Source organism: Cryptomeria japonica, chromosome 10, assembly GCF_030272615.1.
Source record: "Cryptomeria japonica chromosome 10, Sugi_1.0, whole genome shotgun sequence".
NCBI classification, from domain to species: Eukaryota; Viridiplantae; Streptophyta; class Pinopsida; order Cupressales; family Cupressaceae; genus Cryptomeria; species Cryptomeria japonica.
In genome coordinates, this window is record NC_081414.1 from 674,260,747 (window position 1) to 674,284,428 (window position 23,682).

Here is a 23,682-nt window from a genome sequence, read left to right on the forward strand (position 1 = left end):
AGCAACTGCAATGTCAGTTTTCTCATGTACATCCTTATTCCATCTAGTGGCCTCTAATGATGGTTGTGCTCCAGGTGTGTTCCTGGGCACTAAATAATCACCTATCGACCTTGATCGTTGTGATGGAAGTGGAACAGTGCCAGGTACTCTACTAGAGGAAGCAGAAGCAATGGGCGAGGTGATGGTGGGTTTGCGGATACGTGGGCCACGCCGAGAGCCCACTATGCCCTCAAGTGCTTCTTCTTCCTCTTCAAGGTCAATAGAAACACCTTGAGATTCAGCTATGGCTGATCTCATGGCTAGCTTTGCACCTTCCCTTTGCAATTTCTTCTCTTCCCCAGCTGAAAGTAGGGCATTCATTTGTCTTTTTATTTCTTCACTAGTCCCAGGGCATGCTCTAGCATCATGCCTATCTATTCCTGCAAGATGTTATTTGAGGCGGTTGATGCCTCCATGAAGTATTCTCTCACACTTTATGCATATAATTGACCCAAGATCGGGTCCCTCATAGGCATACCTCCATGCCCCATCTCTAGCACCTCTAGGACGGGTGCCTATATATCCAAATGGGCATGGATCTAGTGGCCATTGCTCCCTTGCCATGATTAATGCTTACTTAACCTACACATACAAAGTGAAAAAAAAAATTAACATTTTAGTTAAACAATTTAGCACTAAGCAAACTATCTACATTAGTTTAAATAAATTTAGACATCATTTGAAGTTTTTTTTTTTAAAAGTAGGGTTTGAAATTTTTTTTGAAAACTAGATTCTTCAAAAAAATGGTGAAAATTCAACAAAACTTGTGTTAAATCTTGTGTAAATAACTTAGAAATGATTTAGACTACCTAGGAATCATTTGTAATCAATCTAAATGCAACAAAAAATAAACAAATTGTTTTAAAAAAGCATAGAAAAAAAATAAAAAAACTTACCTGGGAATCTGATTTTCCCTTCAAATCCACTTGGAATCACTCCAAATCACCTTGCAAGCTCTTCCAAGTGAGTTTCCCCCTTCTCAGCCCAAAACCATATCGAAAAACAAAAAATGAAGGTATTTTTTGTCGTTTTCGGCTGTTATGCAAACGCGGGTGAGTTTTTGCCGAGTTTTTGGCAAAAACTCGGCGAGTTTCCTAGCGAGTAGAAGTCATTACTACTCGCTAGGTCCAAAAACTCAGCGAGTTTTTGTCACTTGCCGAGTTTTCGACGAGTGTGTCATCTATGGTTTCTCCTACCTACCCACACCTATTTCCTACCTACCCTTGTTTCTTATTGAGCCACATGTCATGTTTGTGTGCTCACATATCCATATTGCCTTGCCTATATAAGCAGGTTCATCTACATTGTATGTAATTGAACGATTGATGATCGAGTTGATCAGTATTTTCATCTTGATAAAATACAGTTTATTTCTATCATTTATTTTGTCTCTCTATTTTGTGTTTTCCATTGCCTCTTGATCTTGAAATCTCACATGGTATCAAAGTCATTAGAGTGTCATTGGTTTGCCAATTGAGAGAAATTTGATACTATTTGGGGTTGTGTATTTTGGAGTTTTTTATTGCAGGTTATTGTTGAAGCTTGATGGATCAAATTTGAGGTCACCATTGGATTGAGGAGGTCCAAGAAAGTCAGTTTTGCCTTTTGTTTCATCCAAATCGGACTTCAAAGGCCAAATCTAGAAGCATTTGAAGTTTGAAGCTGCGGCGGAAATTTTCCAGAAATTATAATTTTGCAGGTAATTTTCAAATAGCGATATCTCACTCATCCGGACTCCTTTTTTTGAGCAATTTTTTTTGTTTTGGGGTAGAATTTCGTGATTTGTACAGTGGTTCAGGAGTTTTCTGTTTTTCGGATACAGGTTTTTCGGAAATCGTGAAATCCTGATTTTTACAACTTTGGAGGCTTCGTTTGGGCTCATGTGGACTCCTTTTCAAGTGCCGTTTTTTTTTAGAGTGCATAATTTTTTGTCTACTTTCATAATCTGCCATTTGTTTGCAGTGATTGTTAGTAGAAATTGTACTTTCAGTATTTGGTCATTTTTTGGCCTATTTGGTACTTGTATTTTGCTTGGATCTCAATTTAGATCACTAGCAGTATTTGTTGAAGTCTCTTAGATCTCATTTTGAGAAGTTGTAAATTGAAATCAGAAGTCCACTTTGCTTTGTTTTGCAAGTGGCCCATTGTATATGCACTAAGTATAAAGTGCCAAATCGCCTTTTTTGGGGGGGTGGGTTCTTGATTCAATATTTTGGGGGGGGGTGTCTTGTGTGATTGTGTCTCTCTCTATCTTGTGTTTTTTCATTTTGGTGCTATGGGTTCTCCTGAATTTCCACTTTTAACTCATAATTATGCATCATGGAAGATTAAGGCATGGAGTAAACTAATGGAAAAAGGACTCATTCATTATGTAAATGGAACTATTACAGCACCACCTGATCCTAAGGTTGATCCTAATGCTCATATTGAATGGCTTACTAAGAATGCTATGGCACTTGGAACTCTTAGAAAGTATGTATCAAATGACCTCATTTTTTACATTAATAAGTGTACAACAATTAAAGAGGCTTGGGATATTTTTCAGAAATTGTATCGTCAAGTTGATGAGATTAAGGGCTACAAGCTTTATAGTGAACTCACAACTTTGGATCCCAAGGATTTTGATACAATCCAAGATTATGTCACAAAAGCAACTGAGTTAAGAGCAAAGCTAAAGGATTGTGGAATTGACAAAAAGGATGCTCAATTGGTTTACAACTTGTTGGACAAGCTTCCTTCAGAGTATGCAGCCTTTGTATCTAGCTTTCACACCCATAGGTTAGCTCAACGTTCCTCACACACTTCTCCCTCATTTGATTCATTCACGGAGATGTTGATAGTTGAGCAATCTAAGTTGACTACGATGGGGATTCTCAAATCTTCAAAGTCACAAGCTTTTGTGGCTAATAAAGGGAATCAAAGTAATCAAGGAAAAGGCAAGAATCAAAAGCAACCTAAGTCAAAACCACAACAAGATGGAGCCCAATCTTCCTCTCCACAACAAGGTGATTCACCATTCTCACCTAAGAGGAAATCATATAAGGATAATCTTTTTTGTGGATATTGCAAGAAGTCAGGGCATGATGAACATCATTGTTATAAAAAGGATATTGATGAGTTGAAGAATCTTCTTGAGAAGAATAAAATCAACCTACCTTCCAGAATGTCTACATCGGCTTCTTCTTCCAAGGATAAAGGAAAGGATCACTTTTTTGGGACAGATAAAGGAAAGGGACAAGCTCTTTGTGCTACTACAAGTCATGATTCAGGGAGATGGCTTCTAGATTCAGGGGCTTCTCATCATATGGCATCTTCGCAGTCTATGTTTTCTACATTTGAGCCTTGCCACATGCCGCAGATTTTGATGGGCAATCATACATACATTAATGTGATTGGGAAAGGATTTATTGCCATTGGGGATAACTCCTTCAATGATGTGTTGTGTGTACCCCATTTGACAAACAATCTTCTTTCCATCTATCAAATCACACATGGGGCAACTAGAAAAACTGTGGAGTTCACACCTGATTCAGTTATCATTAGAGACTTGAAGAGTGGAGCTCTCATTGCGACTGGGGTGGTTGATCATGCATCTCGGTTGTACTCTTTTTCACATTTTGGTCCTATTGATGAGGTTGATTCTTCCTATGTTGATTCAGATTTTGAGGAGAACTTTGGGCATTTGAACTTGGGGATTCTCACTTGTGACTCCATTCTTGAGCCTTGCATTTCATCTCCTCCTATTGATATCACACCACCTATTGCACTTGATGATGCAGCTAGTGCGACAATTTTGCCTTCTTATGATTCAGTGCAGCGGGATATTTCATGTCTTCCAGCTTCAGTTGATTGGGATGCCTACTTGACAGACATTGCAGGTTTGTTTGTGGACTCCTGCATTGCAGACTTGGGAGACACCATTGATGACATTCATCTTCTCTTTGATGAAGATGATCCTTCTTTGATTGTTGCGAGGGATCACTCTGACCCTCTTGTGCATTCTCTACATGATCAATCTTTAGAGGTTGACATGATTGTGGATACTTTTGTACAACACTTGGAGGAGGTCTTTTTATCTTTTGAGGAGACATATGAGTCTTTGGACATTGTTCTATATTCATCTCCACTAGATCTTGGAGTGCCTTTTTCAGCAGTGTGGCATAGTTTACCACCTTTGGAGGAGGTTACTTTCAGCATTGACATGGGGACACTTGAGCAGTTTTCAGAGATTCCTTTCATCATGAGTATTTTTGCTTCATCTTCCCTTCATGGTTGGGGAGACTTTTTGGATACACCTTTGGTTTTGTTTCTTCCTAAGGGGAGGAACGTGGTTCGACGTTCGTGGAGCAGTTTCTTCATTCATCTTCGAGCTTCTATCATTGGTGCAGATTCCACATTGAGGGGGGGCTTCCTAGTCTCTCTTCTTCTTCTCTCATATGGGGGGGACTTTTTAAGTTTTTCCTCACATGGGGTTTTGTCCTTCACATACTTCTATGAGAGTTCTTTGTATATGGTTTTCATCTCTCTTTTGGGGGAGGGTTTTTTCCCATTGGTTTTTTTCTCTCTTTCCTCGCTTTGTGAGAGATTTCATTGCATTGGTTTCCATGCATCTGCATTTGTACATGGGTACCTAACATGGCCTAGTAGCCAAGACCCATCTTGCATTGCTTAGTTGCATTGTAGACTTTAGTGCATTCCCCTAAGTTGCACTTAAGGGGGGGGTGTTGGTGTAAATAATTATTCATCATGGATATTATTACACTATACTTAAGTTTACTTAGGAAATGCATTTCATAGTAGTTTGGGTATGGGACACTTGGGTGTTTGTGCCACATTGGGATAGTGTGTGTAGGAGAATTTCCACCTTTTGTGGACTTATCTTGTTGTTACACTCCACATTCAGTGGGTGATCCACCTCATGTGGAATATTATATTGTTTCTCCTACCTACCCACACCTATTTCCTACCTACCCTTGTTTCTTATTGAGCCACATGTCAAGTTTGTGTGCTCACATATCCATATTGCCTTGCCTATATAAGCAGGCTCATCTACATTGTATGTAATTGAACGATTGATGATCCAGTTGATCAATATTTTCATCTTGATAGAATACAGTTTATTTCTATCAGCTATTTTGTGTTTTCCATTGCCTCTTGATCTTGGCAAAATCTCACAATTCCTCTTTCCTTGGCAGCTCCACTTTTTAGTGTTTTTTATGGGTCACGTTAAAACAAACCTGAGGGCCACTAATGTTTGAAGTTTTTTCTGTTTTAAAGAAGAGCCAAAGATGAGGCATCTTGGTGTAAGGAGGTTAACTGCTCCATTATAAGGCTGAAATGTGTACTATGGTCATTCATTGCTATTATTTATTGGTGCGTAACACCCTATACATTAGTATGCTGCTTTCTGAGGGGAGTTTGGAGTTCCAATGTATAATTTGGAGAAAGGTGAAGCTACAGCTCCTTGATATTTCTGTTTGGAGGTGATTGAGGGTGTGAGCAGACTGACTCCTTCATATATTCATCTACAACACTGTGATATTAAGTTGCATCAGCATATATTTCCATGCCTATGACATAATATCAATGTCGAGCATCAACATTTGACATTGTAACGCTGCTGTTGTAAAGAGAACTTTGTAATAACAAGCATACCACTTGACAATCAATACGTTGCTGGAGTTTGAGGTAAGATTGTCATTATAGTTATCTCTTTAATTCGTGCAAAGTGTTTGTTGAAATGTCTATGATATTTCTTGTGGATTTACTATTTGAACAAATGTTGTCTCAAATTGTATCATGAATGATCTTATACCAAAACACATTGAAATGCAAATTGTTTGATGAAATGCCTGCATGGTAGAAGATAGAAAAAATTTGTGGGTGTTGGAAAAAAAAATTGTTTCAATTTTGGGGTGGACACTACACATCATGGTTAGGGGTCCCAATGTAGGGATGTCGTAGAGCACACAACCCTTAGGTTTCTTGTACCAATAGCTGAATCGGTATGCACAAAGCAATAGCTTGTGCCTAGCGCGGACAACATTAAAACAACAATTTACATAATTAAATAGGCACATGACATTACTTCTTATTATAGTCTTCAAACTGAGAGGTCACTTAGATTGCAAACAATATATAAACAACAAATGCTCCTAAAGTAGTCTTGCCATCCCACAAAGCTCTTGTTGCAAGTGTACACAAGTCTTAGTTGTTGTAATAGGCCTCATTGACCAAGTGAGTGCAGTATCTCACAAATTCCTCCATTACAAATAGTTGTGCTAGGCTCCACTACATGCAAGACTTAAAGCCTTTATTGCAATTACACTACACTATTACACATGCACAATGTTTGTGTAATCACTAATTTTACTTTGTCTTTTTGGGTGATGCAAATTGCTCATGCACCTAGATCCTCTTGCATCATACAATTTAGGTGAATAATTAATTATTACACTAAGCTATCTTTTTAATATTTCAACATTAGACAACTTAACTACCAAAGCTGTGAAAAGTACCAAAATAACATAGAAATAAAATTTTGACCATACCAACATGGTCACGAAGACTTTTAGAGGCAATTGGGTGATTTTCTAAAAATAAAGTTTGGAGAACTTCCGAAAGGTTGGAAATCAACTTTGAAAGCATCAAGAGGCTCCACATACCCAATTGAACTTATTGCCATGAACTAGAACTCAACAAAAATTGAACTTGTGCTCTCCAAGAGCTTTGGTGTTCTGCCTTACTCACCAATTGGCCTGTTAGAAAACTCGGAAAATAGACTAATTGTCCACAGTCAGTTTATGCCTGAGAAGGGAACATTACATATCTATGTGGTGAAAATATCAAAGTGAATGAGAAAATTCCTATTTTACCATTCAAAATAGGTGATTGCTTCCATTTCAAATGTTAGTTGACAATTCCTAAATTACATTCTTGCAGCAGATAAAAATAACAGCATGTCAGGGGAACAAGATATGTATATCAATTTATAATGTGAACAAAATATTATTAAGAAGGAATGACAAACATCAAGTATATGTTATACAGCAGAACTAGGAGAAAGTGGATACAGCGTAACCATCAATAGTTGACCAGATTTTTAAATCCTGTTTCATAGCACTGTACTCGATGAAATGGATGAATCCTAAAATAGAGTCATTTTGTATCTAAGATATATGTGGTAAAATAATGAAATAAAAGTGTTAGTGCAGACAGTCTGGAAGTCTATAAACAGTTGCAAAACTCTAACTATTGATTGAAATTTGTTTTATTTGGTCGTTGTTGCCAAGTCTTTGTTTATAGAACAATTATTTCTTTTTTTTTTTAATAGAACAATTAGACATGTGACACTTTCTCTTCGAATGATTTACAGGTGGAAGGAACTCCTGTAACCGTGGGTGTTGGGAGTGTTATGTCAGAGAGAGGCTACTCATTATTGCTTTCACCATTAGCAGCTGGTTTGATTTGGGAATCACTTGTGAAGTTTGGTGCAATTCCCATGGGGATGCTTGGCTGGGAACAATTGAGAGTTCTTCTAGGTATTTTCTGAATTGTAGACCATAGTTATTTTATTTTAATTTTTTTGAACGGGTGGCTGCTTGCATTTGTTTTGGATGTACATTTTCTGCAATTATACACTTGCCTACATGTAAAAATCAGTACTTGTCAGCATGTGGAGCAGAAAATTCACTTGGGAAGAACAAATAAGAGCATCAAAAGGTTGTCATTTTGTACATATCAGAGAGGAAGGGAAAGAGAGGCACTTGTAGAGATTAAGAAACCTGAAGCATGAGGTTGTGCAGTAACTTCAAACAATAAGAAGCATTACGATGGTGGATAGCAAATTAATTTCCATTTTTCGCTATTATTGTATTTTGTATACAGAATTGTTGCAATATGTAAATAAGCAAGTGGTTATAGTATAGGAGATTTTGTTCCAGAATCATTCATTTGTTGTAGCATGCACATATATGATAATAAAGTTAGAGTTCCAGGACTCGCCGAGTCCTGGCCAGTCTAAAGCCGAGTGACCCTAGCCGAGTCTCAGGGACTCGTGACTCTCCAGAACTCGCTCTAGGCAAAAATCACTAGAAATTGGTTTTTTTGCCAAGTTCTGCCGAGTTTTTGCCGAGTCTTGTCTATTTTTTGCCGAGTCCCGAGTCAGGTCAGCCTTGCCGAGTCCGAGTCTCGTTTCTATAAATTAAATAAACTGATGTATAGGACTAAGTTTAACACCATGGAGTAGTTTTCATATGTATATGGTCATCAAAACAATTATAGAAGATTGTTTTTAGCATCTCTTGCCCATTGGTTTGAGAAAAATATGGTCATATTGTAAAAATTCCCACTAAATTTTTTGCCCAAAATTTCCACTGTTTAACCTTCAGCTATATTCTACCAATTTTTCGTGGATTTGGAATGGTTGGTGGAGAGTTTGATTGTTTATTTACTTTTAGTTAATGCAATTGTTCTAATTCAATAACACAGGAATGAACAATCTGAACAGAACAAATAATATCTGAAATTCCTTTATTTTATAATTGAATACAAACAACTGTGATCTGAAATATGAAGGCAGCTTCACTTACAGGAAATAGGAATATTATTCATTGCCAAATCTGAGATATTTCATGATATTGCAAGCTTACAATTATGCAAAGATATTCAAACAGAAATTGTGATGTTAGCTTGAACCCCAACGTTCTGCAATGAAGAGGCCTGACTTGAATGCAAGGTCAATGTCTTTGTAATCTCCAATCTGGAATAGAGTTTGGGCTATGCACAGCGGAACTACTCATATACTCCCATGATTCCTAGGTATGTAAAATCCTTAGGAATGTATCCATTGTTAAGGAAATTGGATCAGAAGATACTAATATATAAATATATTATGTATAGTTGATATTCGCTGATCAATGCAATTGCCATTGTGATTGATTGATTGACCAATGAAGATCAACTATATATATAAGTTGAATCGATGTAAATGTCAACAGTCACGTCTTTTGAATACCGACTATTTCCTAACAAACGACATAATAATAATATAGTCGTTGTTTTATAACCTGTCGGCATTAACTAATTGTAATAGGACTGTCACGATAGTTATCGTGACTGTTATACATGAACAGTCACGATAATACCGTGACTGTTTATGTATAACAATCACGATAGTATCGTGATACATAGTTAACTTATGAATTGTAGATTATACCATTCGATTAATATTTAGTGTTTTATATATATATATATATGTATAACATAATTAATGATTGATATATTATATTAGTATATATATACTATAACTCATTATATATATATATATATATATATATAATAGTTTTACGTCATTTTCGTAAACACGAACGAACATATTTTAACACTCCCTCTTGAGAGAGAGTTTACCAAGTTTGTAGAATTTTTACATCAAAATATATGACTCAATTCAAAATGTCATATCATGATAATTTATCACTTATAACAATATACATATTTGAGATGTCCGGACCAATCCGGCTCAACCCCTTTCAGGAGTCTATCTTAAATAATTGTTAAACAAGTGATGATTTTGGTAACAAGATGTCCGGACCAATCCGGCTCAACCCCTTTCGGGAGTCTATCTTGAGACCTGGTTTCTATTGTCAGGATCGTCACCCTGAAATAGAAACGATAAACAGAAGATCGTCATCTTCGCACAAGTTTGAAATATTTCAAAAATTATATATATATATTTATGAATGAAATGTACATTAGTAGTTCATATTTTGATCAAACCAATTTTGTTCCTGAAGAATTCTATCTTCACCCTTGCAAGGGATTTAGTGAAGATATCAGCATTTTGTTCCTTAGTGCTGATGTAGACTAGTTTAATAATTTTTCTGTCTACCATATCTCTCACATAGTGATATGGAATCTCTATGTGCTTTGACCAATTGTGAAAAACAGGATTTACAGAGAGCTTGATGCAACTCTGATTATCACAACGAATAATGGTAGGTAATAGAGGTTTACCAAATAAGTCAAAAAGTAATTTTCTTAACCATACTGCTTCTCTAGCTCCCATAGATGCAGCCATGTATTCTGCCTCTGTCGAACTCTGAGCTACAGCTGATTGCTTCCGACTAAACCAAGATATTACTGCGGAACCCAAACTGAAACGAACTCCTGTGGTACTCTTCCGATCAGTGGTACTTCCTGCCCAATCTGAGTCTGAATAACCTTGAAGTTGAATTTCAGTCTTGTCATATTTTAGTCCAAGATCACTTGTTCCTTTTAAATATCTCAAGATGTGTTTAGCTGCCACTAGATGAATATGTTTTGGTTCACACATGAAGTGACTTAGTACATTTGTGGCATAGCAAATGTCAGGACGTGTATTCACCAGATACATGAGGGATCCAATTATCTGTCTGAAGAGTGTCACATCTGCAGGTTCTGAGTTTTTTGCTTCATCTTTTAATTTCTGAAGATTTGTCTCCATAGGAGTAGCAAGAGGTTTACAATCTACCATACCAAATCTGTTCAGAATATCAGAAATATATTTCTTTTGACTGAGGAGAATATGATCTTTGTTTTGAATAATTTCAAGACCTAGAAAGTAGTGTAGTAGGCCCATATCCTTCATATCAAATTCAGCTACTAGGTCCTTTTTACATTTATCTATTAGATTGTCTTCTCCTGTAATGAGTAAGTCATCAACATAGAGAACAAGGATTATCGTGTCTCCTTTTTCAATTTTGAAGTATATATTAGGATCTGCAATATTTTTGGAGTACCCCAATTTGCTCAAATATTGATCTATTCTTTCATACCATGCTCTGGGAGCTTGTTTGAGTCCATAGAGTGCTTTCTTTAACTTGCATACGAATTTATTTTTGTCATGAGTGAGAAATCCTTCTGGTTGTTCAATGTAGACTTCTTCCTCAATCTTACCATTTAGGAATGCAGTTTTGACATCCATTTGATGTACTTTCCATCCTTTAGAGGCTGCAATTGCAAGTATGGTTCTGACAGATGTGTAACGAGCTACTGGAGCGAATGTTTCCTCATAGTCAATGCCTTCTTTCTGTGAAAATCCTCTAGCAACAAATCGGGCTTTATGTTTATCAATACTGCCATCTGGAGCATACTTGATTTTGAATAGCCATTTTGATGATACAACTGACTTATGTTTAGGTCTAGGGACAATATCCCATACATCATTTTTCATGATGGACTGATATTCTTCAACCATTGCTTCTCTCCAGGCTTGTTTTGATAATGCTTTCTCAACACTGACCGGTTCTGATTCTGATAGTTCAGTTAGAAGTGCAGTGTAACATTTTTGCGTTCTAGTTCTTTTGTTTTCTCTGGAGATTTGTGCTGGTTCCATATTGTTTTCTTCAAGCATTTTCTTAGCCCATAATGGTCTCTTTTTGTTGTTTACATTTTCTACACAAGAAGGTTCAGGATCAAGGATTGCGTTTTCGTTATTTGATAGTGTTGAATTCATATTTGAATTGTTATTCTCGCTTTCTTCCTCAAGTGATAAATCTTTCTCAAGATCAAACAAACTGTTGTCTTCATTATTAGTGGATGAGAAGTTTTCTTCAAATTTGACATCTCTGCTTATTTCTACTGATTTTTGATTAGGGATATAGATTCGATATCCTTTAGAGTCTTCACTGTAGCCTAGAAAAATACCTTTCTTACCAGAAGGTTCTAATTTGGTTCTTTTCTCTTTTGGTACATGTATATATACTGGACATCCAAATACTCTTAAATGACTGAGATCAGGTTTAACTCCTGTAAATACTTCTTCTGGTGTGGTATTTTCAAGTATTGCATGTGGACATCTGTTTTGAATATAAACTGCAGTGTTGGCAGCTTCTGCCCAGTATGATATATGAATATTATGATCATGCATCATAGCTTTTGCTGCTTCAATGATGGTTCTGTTCTTCCTTTCTGCTACTCCATTCTGTTGAGGGTTATAAGGTACAGTATACTCCCTCTTAATCCCAACAGATTTACAATAGTTTTTGAAGTTGTCAGATGTGAATTCCCCACCATTGTCTGACCTAAGAGTTTTGATTTTCTTATTGGTTTGATTTTCTACCAATGTTTTGAATTCTTGAAATTTGGCTAATACTTCACTTGACTCTTTAAGTTTTAAAAAATATATCCATGTTTTCCTTGAATAGTCATCCACAAAGATTAGATAATATAGGGCACCTGAAAAAGGAGGAGTGGACATGGGGCCACACATATCAGTGTGAATGAGTTCTAAAACACTATTCGTCTTGTGTTCACTTGTTGGAAAAGATCCTTTAATGTTCTTTCCTAATGCACATCCCTTACAAATGCTCAAGTGTTCAGATTTTAGAGAGGGTACCCCAGAGGTGATTTTATGCAAAGTAGGAAGAGCACTATATCCAATGTGTCCTAGTCTTTTGTGCCAAATTTCATTATTCTGTTGAACATTGTGATTTAGGGCTACTTTTTGTTCATTACATAGTTTGTATAAGCTTCCATCTCTGGACCCTATGTGCATTGCATTTTTGATGTTTGTGTTTTTGGTCCAGAGAAGAACTTGTTCTTCATTAAATGTTACCCTATATCCTTGATTAGCTAACCCTGATATTGAGATTAGGTTTCTCTTTATTCCGGGCACATATAATACTTCTTTTAACTGTAGAGTGACTCCATCTCTTATCTGTATCGAACAGGTCCCAATTCCTTTTACCGGATAAGTGGAGTTGTCACCAATGGTTACTTCTTCTGTAGAGTTTCCAAAAAGGGTTTCGAACTGATCTCTAAATCCAGTGATATGTCTTGATGCACCGCTATCTATTATCCAAGTATTTTTATTGGAATTTAATTCACTTGCTAAGGCTAGATAAAAAAGAGAATTTTCTGTTCCTTTAGTTTCTGCTAAGGCTGCTTGAATTTTCTGTTTTTCTGGACAGTATTTGTGAATATGTCCAAATTTGTCACATTTATGACATTTTATTTTGGAGAGATCCCTTTTGAAGTGATGTTTTCCATTGCTTGAATTGTTGAATTTTCTCTTCTTTTTCTGAGAAGTTTTAGTCTGAAGGGCTTGTACTTCATTTTCATTTTTCGACCCTATTCCTCTGGATGCTAATCTCGATTCTTCTTGAGTACAATCGTTCTTTAATTGTTCGAACCTAGGGAAAGGTGGTCTTGTACTTATGCACTGAATGAAGGTTTCCCAAGAGATGGGTAAACCCTTTAGGGCGATAAGTGTAAGTTCAGTATCTTCTATAGTATTTCCAATACAGAGAAGTTGATCTCTTATTTCAGATATCCTTAGGAAATAGGAGGTGATTGTTTCCCCTTTGTTCATTTTCATGTTGAGAAGTTGACTCTTCAATGTTAAGATTCTACTGGCATTGTTTATCTCGAATGTGTCTTGAATGATTTTAAACATTTCAAAGGCACTGGTAATTCTCGATATGCTCGGGAGGATAGAATCTTTCACTGAATCTATAATCAATTTCCTGGCTTTGTTGTTTCTCCTTTTCCATGTAGTTTTCTCAGTTTCTTCTTCCGGCATTTTCATATCCTTCTCAATATATTCCTCTAGTTCAAGTTCCATTAGAAGAGAAGTAAGTCTTGTCCTCCAAGATACAAAGTTTGAAGGACCTTCTAATCTATCTTCCATTCTCATACAGTGAGCCATAATTTAATTTATAATTTAAAATATTCTCAGCTATATGTTAGGTTTTATATATATATTATCTTCTTTATATTCCTTACAGCTCTGATACCATGTTAAGGAAATTGGATCAGAAGATACTAATATATAAATATATTATGTATAGTTGATATTCGCTGATCAATGCAATTGCCATTGTGATTGATTGATTGACCAATGAAGATCAACTATATATATAAGTTGAATCGATGTAAATGTCAACAGTCACGTCTTTTGAATACCGACTATTTCCTAACAAACGACATAATAATAATATAGTCGCTGTTTTATAACCTGTCGGCATTAACTAATTGTAATAGGACTGTCACGATAGTTATCGTGACTGTTATACATGAACAGTCACGATAATACCATGACTGTTTATGTATAACAATCACGATAGTATCGTGATACATAGTTAACTTATGAATTGTAGATTATACCATTCGATTAATATTTAGTGTTTTATATATATTATGATATATATATATATATATATAATAGTTTTACGTCATTTTCATAAACACGAACGAACATATTTTAACATCCATGATTAGCAAGGAATGGTGCCACATCTAGTAAAAGGAGGAAGGTCGATTCCAAACTCTAAAATGTCTGTCCTCAATCAGCAGAAGTGCCCACGTCTCACACTACCTTGTTCTTACCCTTGCACCATAGAAATCAGTCAACCCAATTGGCAAATGAAATTTGTACTTCATCTTGACCAAGAGATTGTACCAAGGGCTGAAGCCATACATTGAAAATATTCTTCTGCACAAGGTAAGATGGAAGTCGTATGATGGAGCACCTGAAAGGCCATAGGGTCAGAATAAAATGCAAGGGAAACTGCCGTCATACAATGCCATAATATGGGCACTGGCTATGCAGCCCTTCACAATGCACAGCATAGCCTAGCCTGCCCTATTCCTGCTTATTATACGGTATCCGTGCCCATACGGCTTCTCCTGTGGATATGTCAGTGCCTGCCATGCTTGCAGCAGTGGGCAAAAGGAAAATGCGGCTGGGGAATGCCGCTGGGGAAACCTTTCCTCTCGTGGGGCTGCAAGAGGAAGGTTTTATATAATTTGTTTAATATTTTGTTTAATACATTTTAATTATATTTTTAATATAATTTTTAATACATTTTAATTACATTTATTTATATTATATTTTTTACTTTTTTATTGTATTTTTTTTTATATTTTTTTAGTATATTTTATTTATACTATATTTTTTTATTTTTTAATATATTTTATTTATATTAATTTTTTTTTATATTTAAATGAATATTGGTTTATTATTACATTAAGGTTTAATGATTGATGGATATAAAAATAAAATAATATGGATTTGGTGATATTTAATTTTTATTTTTTTGTATTAAGTATCATAGAACAGCACTACAATATTCAAAAGTCCTGGCTGGAAAACACATAGCCATCTATCAGGTAGGCCATAGGACTCATAGTATCAAAAAACCATGGCTGGAAAACCCACAGCCCATATCATATGTCCATTACATACAGGTTACGGATGAAGCATAGGAAATAATACAGAATATATCCCAAAATTTACAAAAATACAGCATTGGAGGTCCCATATTAGCAGTATATCATAAAAGGAACAAGTTATCAACTAGCTAAAAAGGAAGGAGGAGTCATGATCATTATTATCTCCTAGAGGGGGGAGCCACACAGTCCATCCCAATTCACCCTCACACCACACCTGTACATGTCCCTCGATGAACTGGTCTCTAAAAGGGTGGGTAGGCAGTCCTTCCAGCTCCATCTAAGTGAAGTCCTTTCTCTGTTGTCTTGCCTCCATCTCCTGCATAAATTTCATTAATGCCTGCTCAAAGTGTGTTTTATTACTTCCCATTCGGTCCCAGGTAAACCCATGAGACAGCTCCCTGATGAAGACATATGTAGCACCATCGTTCAACCATCTGTCAAATTTGCCCTCATCAAGGCGGAGAACCACTGTGACCTGCATAGCAACAAGGTAAAGAATGAGTCTCCTAAAAGACTCAGTGAGGTATCTACTCTTGCCAATAAACACATCATCATTCCTAGATTTCCAAATGATCCAAAGAATTTCCAAGGAGAGAACAGACCAAAATAGATTAGCACATTTCTTGCCACCTTTAATATAACCAAGGACCACCTCATCAATAGTAAGACATTTAGTATCAATTGAAAGACCAAACAATTTCCACACCTCTTTGGCGAAATGACACTCAAAAAAGATATGTAGCACAGATTTAGGGAGACAACACAATTTACACAATAGGGGGTTGCCATTACTGTCTTTAAGAGGGAGCTTGTGAAGCAAAAGTTTCTAGGCAAAGAACTTCTTTTTTGGTTCAGGCGGAGCAGACCAGAATCTCATGGTAGCAGAATGCCACTTTTTAGAATCCCGGGTGAGTGTAATGTCCCCACCTTTTTAGCATCTCAGTGGAGTTCTTAGCCTTTACATTCTCCGAAGGCTAAGTGGAGAAATAAGGAGAAATTGATTAAATTAATTTCTTATTAAGTCATTAAATAAAATAAAATAAAAAAAGGTGACTTTATATTTAATTAATTTAATTAAAAGTGACTTAAGTGATTTATTTAAATATTTTAATGTTATTATAAAGTTATAAAGTAACTTTATAATAATAAAGTCACTTTAATATTATAATGTGTGAATATGTCTTTAATCCCATATTGGCCAAGAAAGTGTTCGAGCTCTCATAAGAAAGAATAAAAAGGGACTTAAGAGCTCATTTTTATTATCCATCCAGAGAATTGATATTTGTTTGTTATGAACTTGGGAGAAGAAGCCAAGGGTTTCTGATTCAGTCAGCCATTGGAGAGCGACAATTCTTCAGTGTTGCAACCATTTGAGGTGGTGAAATATCCACTGAATTTGGCATTTCAGGAGAGCTTCATTCTAGAGTTCTATTTGGGCTTTAAAAAGAAGGGAAGACATTTAGGGTATGCAGATTTTCGAATATATATCAATTGCAGACCTACAGTTTCATTTGGCAGCCATTAAAAATCAGAATTGAAGCAATCATTTCAAGATACAATTGCTGCTACAGTACCCGCTACAGTAACCGCGCTACAGTAGACGCTACAGTACTCGCGCTACAGTAATCCGTGAATAGTGAAACGCTACAGTGGCATGAATAGTGATGTGCTACAGTACTAAGAAATCAGGCATTTAATTGGCAAATTATTCGTAGCTACAGCAGGAAGTGTTTAATTGGCAGTCCATTGAAGAGTGGATACCATCATTTGCAGCAAGCATTTTACATATCAGGTTCTCTAATTTTGCTGTCATAAGTTTTGGAAATTACATGTTATACCTTTGTAACTATTTGGTGTGAGAATAACTAATAAAAACTTCATTATGCTGCTGCCACATAATTTCTAATTTGCATGCCAAGTGTTTGATGATTTGTCAAGCAGCTGTAGTTGTTATTTGTAGTTACTTATATGCATCAAAATCAATTGGCATATCATTTCTATGACATTGTTAGTCAATCTTTCATGGTTAGAGGCATTCAAAACATTAATTGCAGTGTACAAGACCCAAACAATACAAACAGAAAACTCATAACAGCAAGTACAGACTTTGCAAGACAAGTGTTTGACAAAATTCCCAAGGGTAGAAATCAATGATTTAAGGGCAAAGTTAGTAAGGGTTCTTACAGTGAGGTTCCAAACATTATTGAGATGAGTTAAGATATCTTCGGAATCAACAAGGGAAGAGTAGACAAGTTTGGCTTTCATTAGAGGGAGGAGAGAGCCGTCAACCCAACAAAGGGAAGAAATAGGGGAGAGCGAAGGAGAGGAAGATGAGGAGAGGATGGGGTCCAGTGCAGTCTTGAGGACATTGTAGGTTCTGTCTTGGGAGATGGGGAGGTTGAAAGACGAACTAAGAGCATCCCAAGAAATCAAAGAACCGTCTTTCAAGATGTGTTCAAAAGTAACAAGGCCCAAGTTTGTGCCATTTCAAGGCAGAACACCCTTGAAGGCAAGCCAGTTGCTTCCCATTATGCAGAATATTCCACCATATAGATCTGCCCAAGTTGAGAGTACCCTTAGTATCAACAATGCCACTATTACTGATAAATTGTTTGACATGGTTCCAAGCCCTCCATATGGACTTAAAGACATCTGAGCCAGCAGGAGAGATCTCAAAATTGCCAGCAATCAAGTCCCACATGGGCAAGTTCCTCCATTTCTTTGCCTTTTTAGGGAGGGAGCACTGTATATTGTGTCTGATCAAAATTTTTCAAGGTTAATTGCCATCAAGGGCTTTAAAAATCCACTTGGCAGCCAAGGCAATGCCTTGAATTTTGAGGTCTTTGAGGCCCATGACCCCCTGCATCTTAGATCTAACACACCAATCCCATTTTACAGCATGCTGTTTCCTGTTCCCCTTCCCATCCGACCATAGGAATTTCTTGATTTGTTTTTGAAGATAATTGAACTGGTAATTACTTAATAGCCAGGCTGAGGAGCAATAGATGTTGTATGAAGACAGATTTTTTGACAGACCTGAAACCGACCTACCAGGGAGAGGTAGTTTTTGTTCTATTTATTCAATTTTTTATCCACCTTATTCCTGAACCACTCCCACATTTCTTTCAGATTCGGGGAGACAGAGAAAGGGATACCCAGATATCTAGTGATTAGGTTCGGTCCTCCCCATTTCAAGTCAAATTTAGAAAGCCAGTTAGGGGGGGAATCAATCCATCCTAGCAAGGTTGATTTATGGAGAGCAATTTTGCTGCCTGAAGCCTTGCAAAAGATTTCAATGTTGTGCAGCAAAGAGGATAAGTTCTCCTCTTCCAAGACAAGTAGGATAGTTGTATCATCAACAAACTGAACATTGATAATTTCCTCTTTATTAGGGAGAGAGATGCCTTTGACCCTAGGGGTCATATTGCAATCCTTAAGAACATAGTACATAGCATCAGCAGCCAACACAAATAAGGCCGGGGCAAGTGGGCAGCCCTATCTTATTGACCTGGAAAGAACAATATTGTCAAATCTGATTCCATTTACATCAACAACAGCATTGGCCTCACAGAATAAAGTTTGAATCATCCTACAGAACGTCTCCAGGAACCCCAGGCTCACCAACATCTGAATTATGAATCTCCACTCTATCCTATCATATGCCTTTTCAAAATCAATCAACAGCATGGCCCTGTTCTGCCCTGATTCCTTAGCCCACTCGAGTGATTCCCAACAGGTGATCAAATTTTCAAGGATATATCTGCCTTTAACAAAGCTAGTTTGGGTAGGACTGATTATCTTTGGAAGGATTTTAACCAGCCTATTAGCCACCACTTTGGTCAAGATCTTATAGGAGACATTTAACAATGTGATAGGCCTCCAGTTCTTTAGCAATGTCTTGTCCCCCTCCTTAGGGATGAGCTTAATCACCCCTTGGTTGATTTCTTTGCCCAGAGTTCCTTGATTAATAGCTTCCAGATATAGGCTATGTAGGTCACCAACAATCCACCTGATATTCTTGTAAAATTCCACTGGAAAGCCATCGAGTCTAGAGGATCTGTCATTGCCCATTGAGGAGATGGCATTTTCAATTTCCTCTTTTGAGATGGGACTCCCTACAATATCAATGTCCTCCTCATTAAGCTTAGGTGGGATCAAATCCTTAATGAGCACCCTGGCAGCCCTATGTTCATCATTTACATCTGTTGCAGTGAATAAGTTTTGGTAGAACTGAGTGAAGCACTTGAGGATCTCCTTTGTGTCAGTAATGTGGGTATTGTTTTCCCAAATAGCACTGATGCTCTCTTTAGCCTCTTTGACCTTAAGCATTTGGAAGAAAAAATTTGATCCCTTGTCCCCCGAATCCAACCAATTCAATTTGGCCCTGGTTTTCAACCTGCTAACCTTCTCATTCTGAATTTTCCTAAGCTGGTTCTTGGTTGACACCAAGGTGTTAGTAAGGCTTTCATCATTAGGTGAGTCCTGGAGATTCATCTCTGCATTACATAGATCTTCTTGTAGTAGACTCTCTACCCTCCTAGCATCCTTGGCTTTCTTTTTCCTTACTGTTTGGCAGAGGGTGGTCCAACTTTTAATGTTCAAATTCCATTTGTCAATATTAGAAAGTAAGTCGGTGCTCCCTTTCATGTTAAACAATTTGATGAAGGCAAGGGCAGAGCAGAGATCCTCATCCTCCAAGAGCCTAGTGTTTAAAGTGAAGGAAGCAGGTCTTGTAGAGGGGGGGTGACCAGAGGAGGAGAGATCAATACCCATTAGTATGGGGTGATGGTCTGACAGTGTGTATGGGGAGACAGAGTATTGATCCCCATGAGTTCCTTTGCCAATGTCAAAGTGATTTTTATTGAAGTAAAATTTGTCCAGCCTGCAATAGATTCTCTTATTCAGCTGTTGGTAATTACACCAAGTATACCACACAGTGTTCAGATGGTCTTTCCTTCCAGCAATAGGGTCAAAAAGATGTAGTTTATTAATCATTTTGTCCCACTGCAACCTTTCCATACCCTTCCATTCAAACTTGTTGCCCCCTTTTTTGTCATTTGCTTGTTCAATCATATTGAAATCGCCCCCCACAATCCAAGGGTTGTCCTCCAAACCAGCTAGCCAGTTCCAAAGCTCCCCCTCTCTCTATAGTCATTAGGGGCATATAGAGGGCAGATTCAAAAATTTTGGTCATCCAGCTGAATAGAAACCCAGATAGCCCTAACACAGGGGGATTGTCCCCAGTTAATCACTTGTTAGCCCATCTAGGACTAAGTAGTATGGTTTTTCCACCTTTACCCAATGGTTAGTGAAAAAAGGTGTAGCCTCTCTCCAAATACACTTGAGGCCGATTTGCAAAGTGATGTAATGTCCCCATTTTGCGAGCATCAGAGTTTGTAAGAATTAGCCTATCATTTGACCCTCGTAGGCTAACAATTATTGATAGAGGGCCTCGTGTGGTAGTTACTTGGTGATTAGAGACATTACTCTTCAGCTGGATTTAGGTTTTGGCCTTTGCACAGGTTTTTTTGACTCAGATTGGCACACTTACTATTTATAGTAAGTTACTATTTTGGGAGAGTCAGGGTTCCTATTAATAGAAAGACACCTGAGCAGAGCTTATTAGCAGTGTCGACCTTGATTGGGCCTTTGCAGCTATTTCTAGACTCAGTTCCACATACTTACTATTTATAGTAAGTCACTATTCAGGGTTTCTATTTTTAGACAGGCATCCAATCACATGGAGAACAGGGAGAGTCGACTCCTGGCTCAGACGGCTTAGCAATCAGACAAGTACATCAAGAGATATTAAAGTTTAAGTGACTTAAGTGATTAATTTAATATTTTAATATTATTATAAAGTTCTAAAGTAACTTTATAATAATAAAGTCACTTTAATATAATAAAGTGCGTTAAGTGAATAATTTAATGTGGGAATAAATCTTTTATCCCACATTGGCCAGGAAGGTGTTTGAGCTCTCTTAAGGAAAGAATAAAAGGAAAGGCAAGAGTTAATTCTCGGCATCCAGTTGATGAATAGTATTTTGATTGATTTTTATTGTGGAGCCTAGGGCTTTCGCAATTTTCTTCTTTGATCATAGGAAACGAAAACTTCCTATTGATAGCAATTTTGAAGGTGTGAAATAACACTTGAATTATTGTAGCTGTGGGAAAGAATACTTCAGTTCTTTCATTTGTGCAAATTGGTGAAGTTTTCTACAAGGGTTTGAAGTTTATTGTTGGAGAACATTTATAATTGATTGTGAATCATCCTTCTTTGGCACATGTAGTTATATCATTCTTGTTGGGAGAGATTATCAACAAATTATTCAAGGTTTTAAGAGCAGATTGCAAGTTTGTTCTTGTTGCTACAGTGCGCATGAACAGTGCGTGTGAACAGTAACTCGTGAATAGTGAAACGCTACAGTGATACGTGAAAAGTAAAATCGCTACAGTATATTGCATCTTAGTTGAGTCTACTCAAGGGTTCTTCAAGGGTTTTAATTGCTGCTCATTTCCAGATTAGTTGCTGCTGTCATGACATTGAAATTTGGGCAGAATTTATAATTGTTGGAGGCCGTACCATAGCAGCAGCAGCCACACATGTTGCTTCACAATTTACATGGTATTTGAGTTGCTACACTACCCACAACATAGGCGCTTCATTGGATCAGGTTCTCTTGCATTTAATTTCAGTATTTAATAGACATTCAAAGTTGGTTGTATGCTGCCATTGTACTCAAACCTGGGTATTTTGTTTCATATCATATTCAACTGTAAGCCAAGAGTCTTGTTCCTTTCATATCTGTGGTAATTGGGACATCAATAAAAAGGAGTTGCATATGATATATTTGTAGTATTTATTTCAGTTTGCAAGATAACTGTTTGTCTTAATGTCCCTTGCTGAAAGTCAACATTTCATAATAGGAATTGCATGGCAAATGTTCGATAAAATGCTGATGGCTGTAGCTCTCATTTCCATACTCTAGTTTGCAGCATATGTTATTTGCACTTTCTTTATTCCTTGGTGAAACATCATTGAAAACTCAAGCAAAACCCAAACACTGAAAACATTGAAAAATCAAACAAAGGCAAAAAATTGTGGTTGGTTAGAGTCCACCAGGTGTGGGTTCTTACAAGTGAAGCCAACAGACTTTAGCTCTTGAAGGAGACAATCCATGTCTTTATGTCCATTAAGGAATCTCTTGATGATATATTTCCTATCAGGAGCCTCAAGGCCCCTGATGTTCCAAGAGATTGTTTTCAGCATGGCTAACTTTATTGGGTGGTGTCCATTTGGGATTTAAATCCCTCAAAACATTTAGGCCATTCCTCTTTATTTGTGATATTGCTAGCATCAAATGCAATAGAGGAACAAGGTCTACCTCTCTTTTTCCTTGCCTCAGATATATGTTCGGGACCGAGGGATGAAGTATTCCGAGCCCAATTTTTTCGTTTTTTCAATTGCAAGTTACAAACAAAACGCACCCGTTAAGGTTAGCTCTAAACCAAAACGATGCTGAAGCAACTCTAACCAGAATGTACACCAGGATCCCGATGTGGGCAAGGTGTGAGCATTGGTCAAAGGATCTGAAAGAAATGCTAATACAAAGAACTCTAACCAAGAATGCGCCGGCGAACGACGAGCATGTGGTCAGAGGATCCCTACCAACTAATAAACTGAAATAACTCGACGTCAAGAATGTGCTTTCCAAACCGAGATGGAATGGGAGCTACCATATGACGGAGATGCTAAGAATTACAATGCAATTATAGAAAATAAGCGAGAATGCTAAAAGTAACTCAACACCCAGAATGTGCTTTCTGACCCGGAGTGGGAAAGGAGCTACCATAGGGCGGAGATGTAAGATATTACAAAGCAATTACAGAATGTAGAGATGAGCATTACAAAATGATAAAGCAAGATTATGAACTGCTGTCAGTACTACTGCCAGCTTACAATATGATAGATAATGCCTTGCTATCAATGTGAATCAAGAGATGAATAGAGCTGCAACAATATATATTGAGTTTCCTTCACTGAGTAATAAAGCTTAAATCAAAACTCTATTATTTAAGCCAACCTGACAATCTGATTTGTGACAGTCCTATTTTCCGCATGCATGAATAGCAGCCCTGTAACTCACAGATTCACTCACAACTCACTCCAAACTCAACCAAATTCCACCAGACAAAATGTAATAAGATCCTATGAAGATGGCGACCAAGATAGGACACTGAAAGCTGATCAAAAGTCTCTAATTAATTTATGCACGAAAACCAAGACAAGCAAAAAGGTACGGCCCAGCAAGAGGGGGCGATTTTACTTTAAAAATCCCATGCTTCTCTAAAAAAACTGAAACTTAAGACAAAGGTGCGCCCTTCCCAGACAAAAGGATCTAAACAATACCCAGAACGATCTTTTTGGTA

General features: G+C 37.1%; 1 protein-coding gene across 3 annotated transcripts in view; it reads left to right on the forward strand.

Annotated features, from left to right (window-relative positions):
* The window catches only part of LOC131077063 (putative transferase At1g60990, chloroplastic), a 408,775-nt gene that overhangs the window by 320,257 nt on the left and 64,836 nt on the right, over positions 1-23,682 (forward strand). For all 3 annotated transcript variants that reach the window (XM_058014480.2, XM_058014475.2, XM_058014470.2), the window contains exon 9: positions 7,415-7,580. In XM_058014480.2, the coding sequence (XP_057870463.1) occupies positions 7,415-7,580 (166 nt within the window). The remainder of the gene's footprint in view (positions 1-7,414; positions 7,581-23,682) is intronic.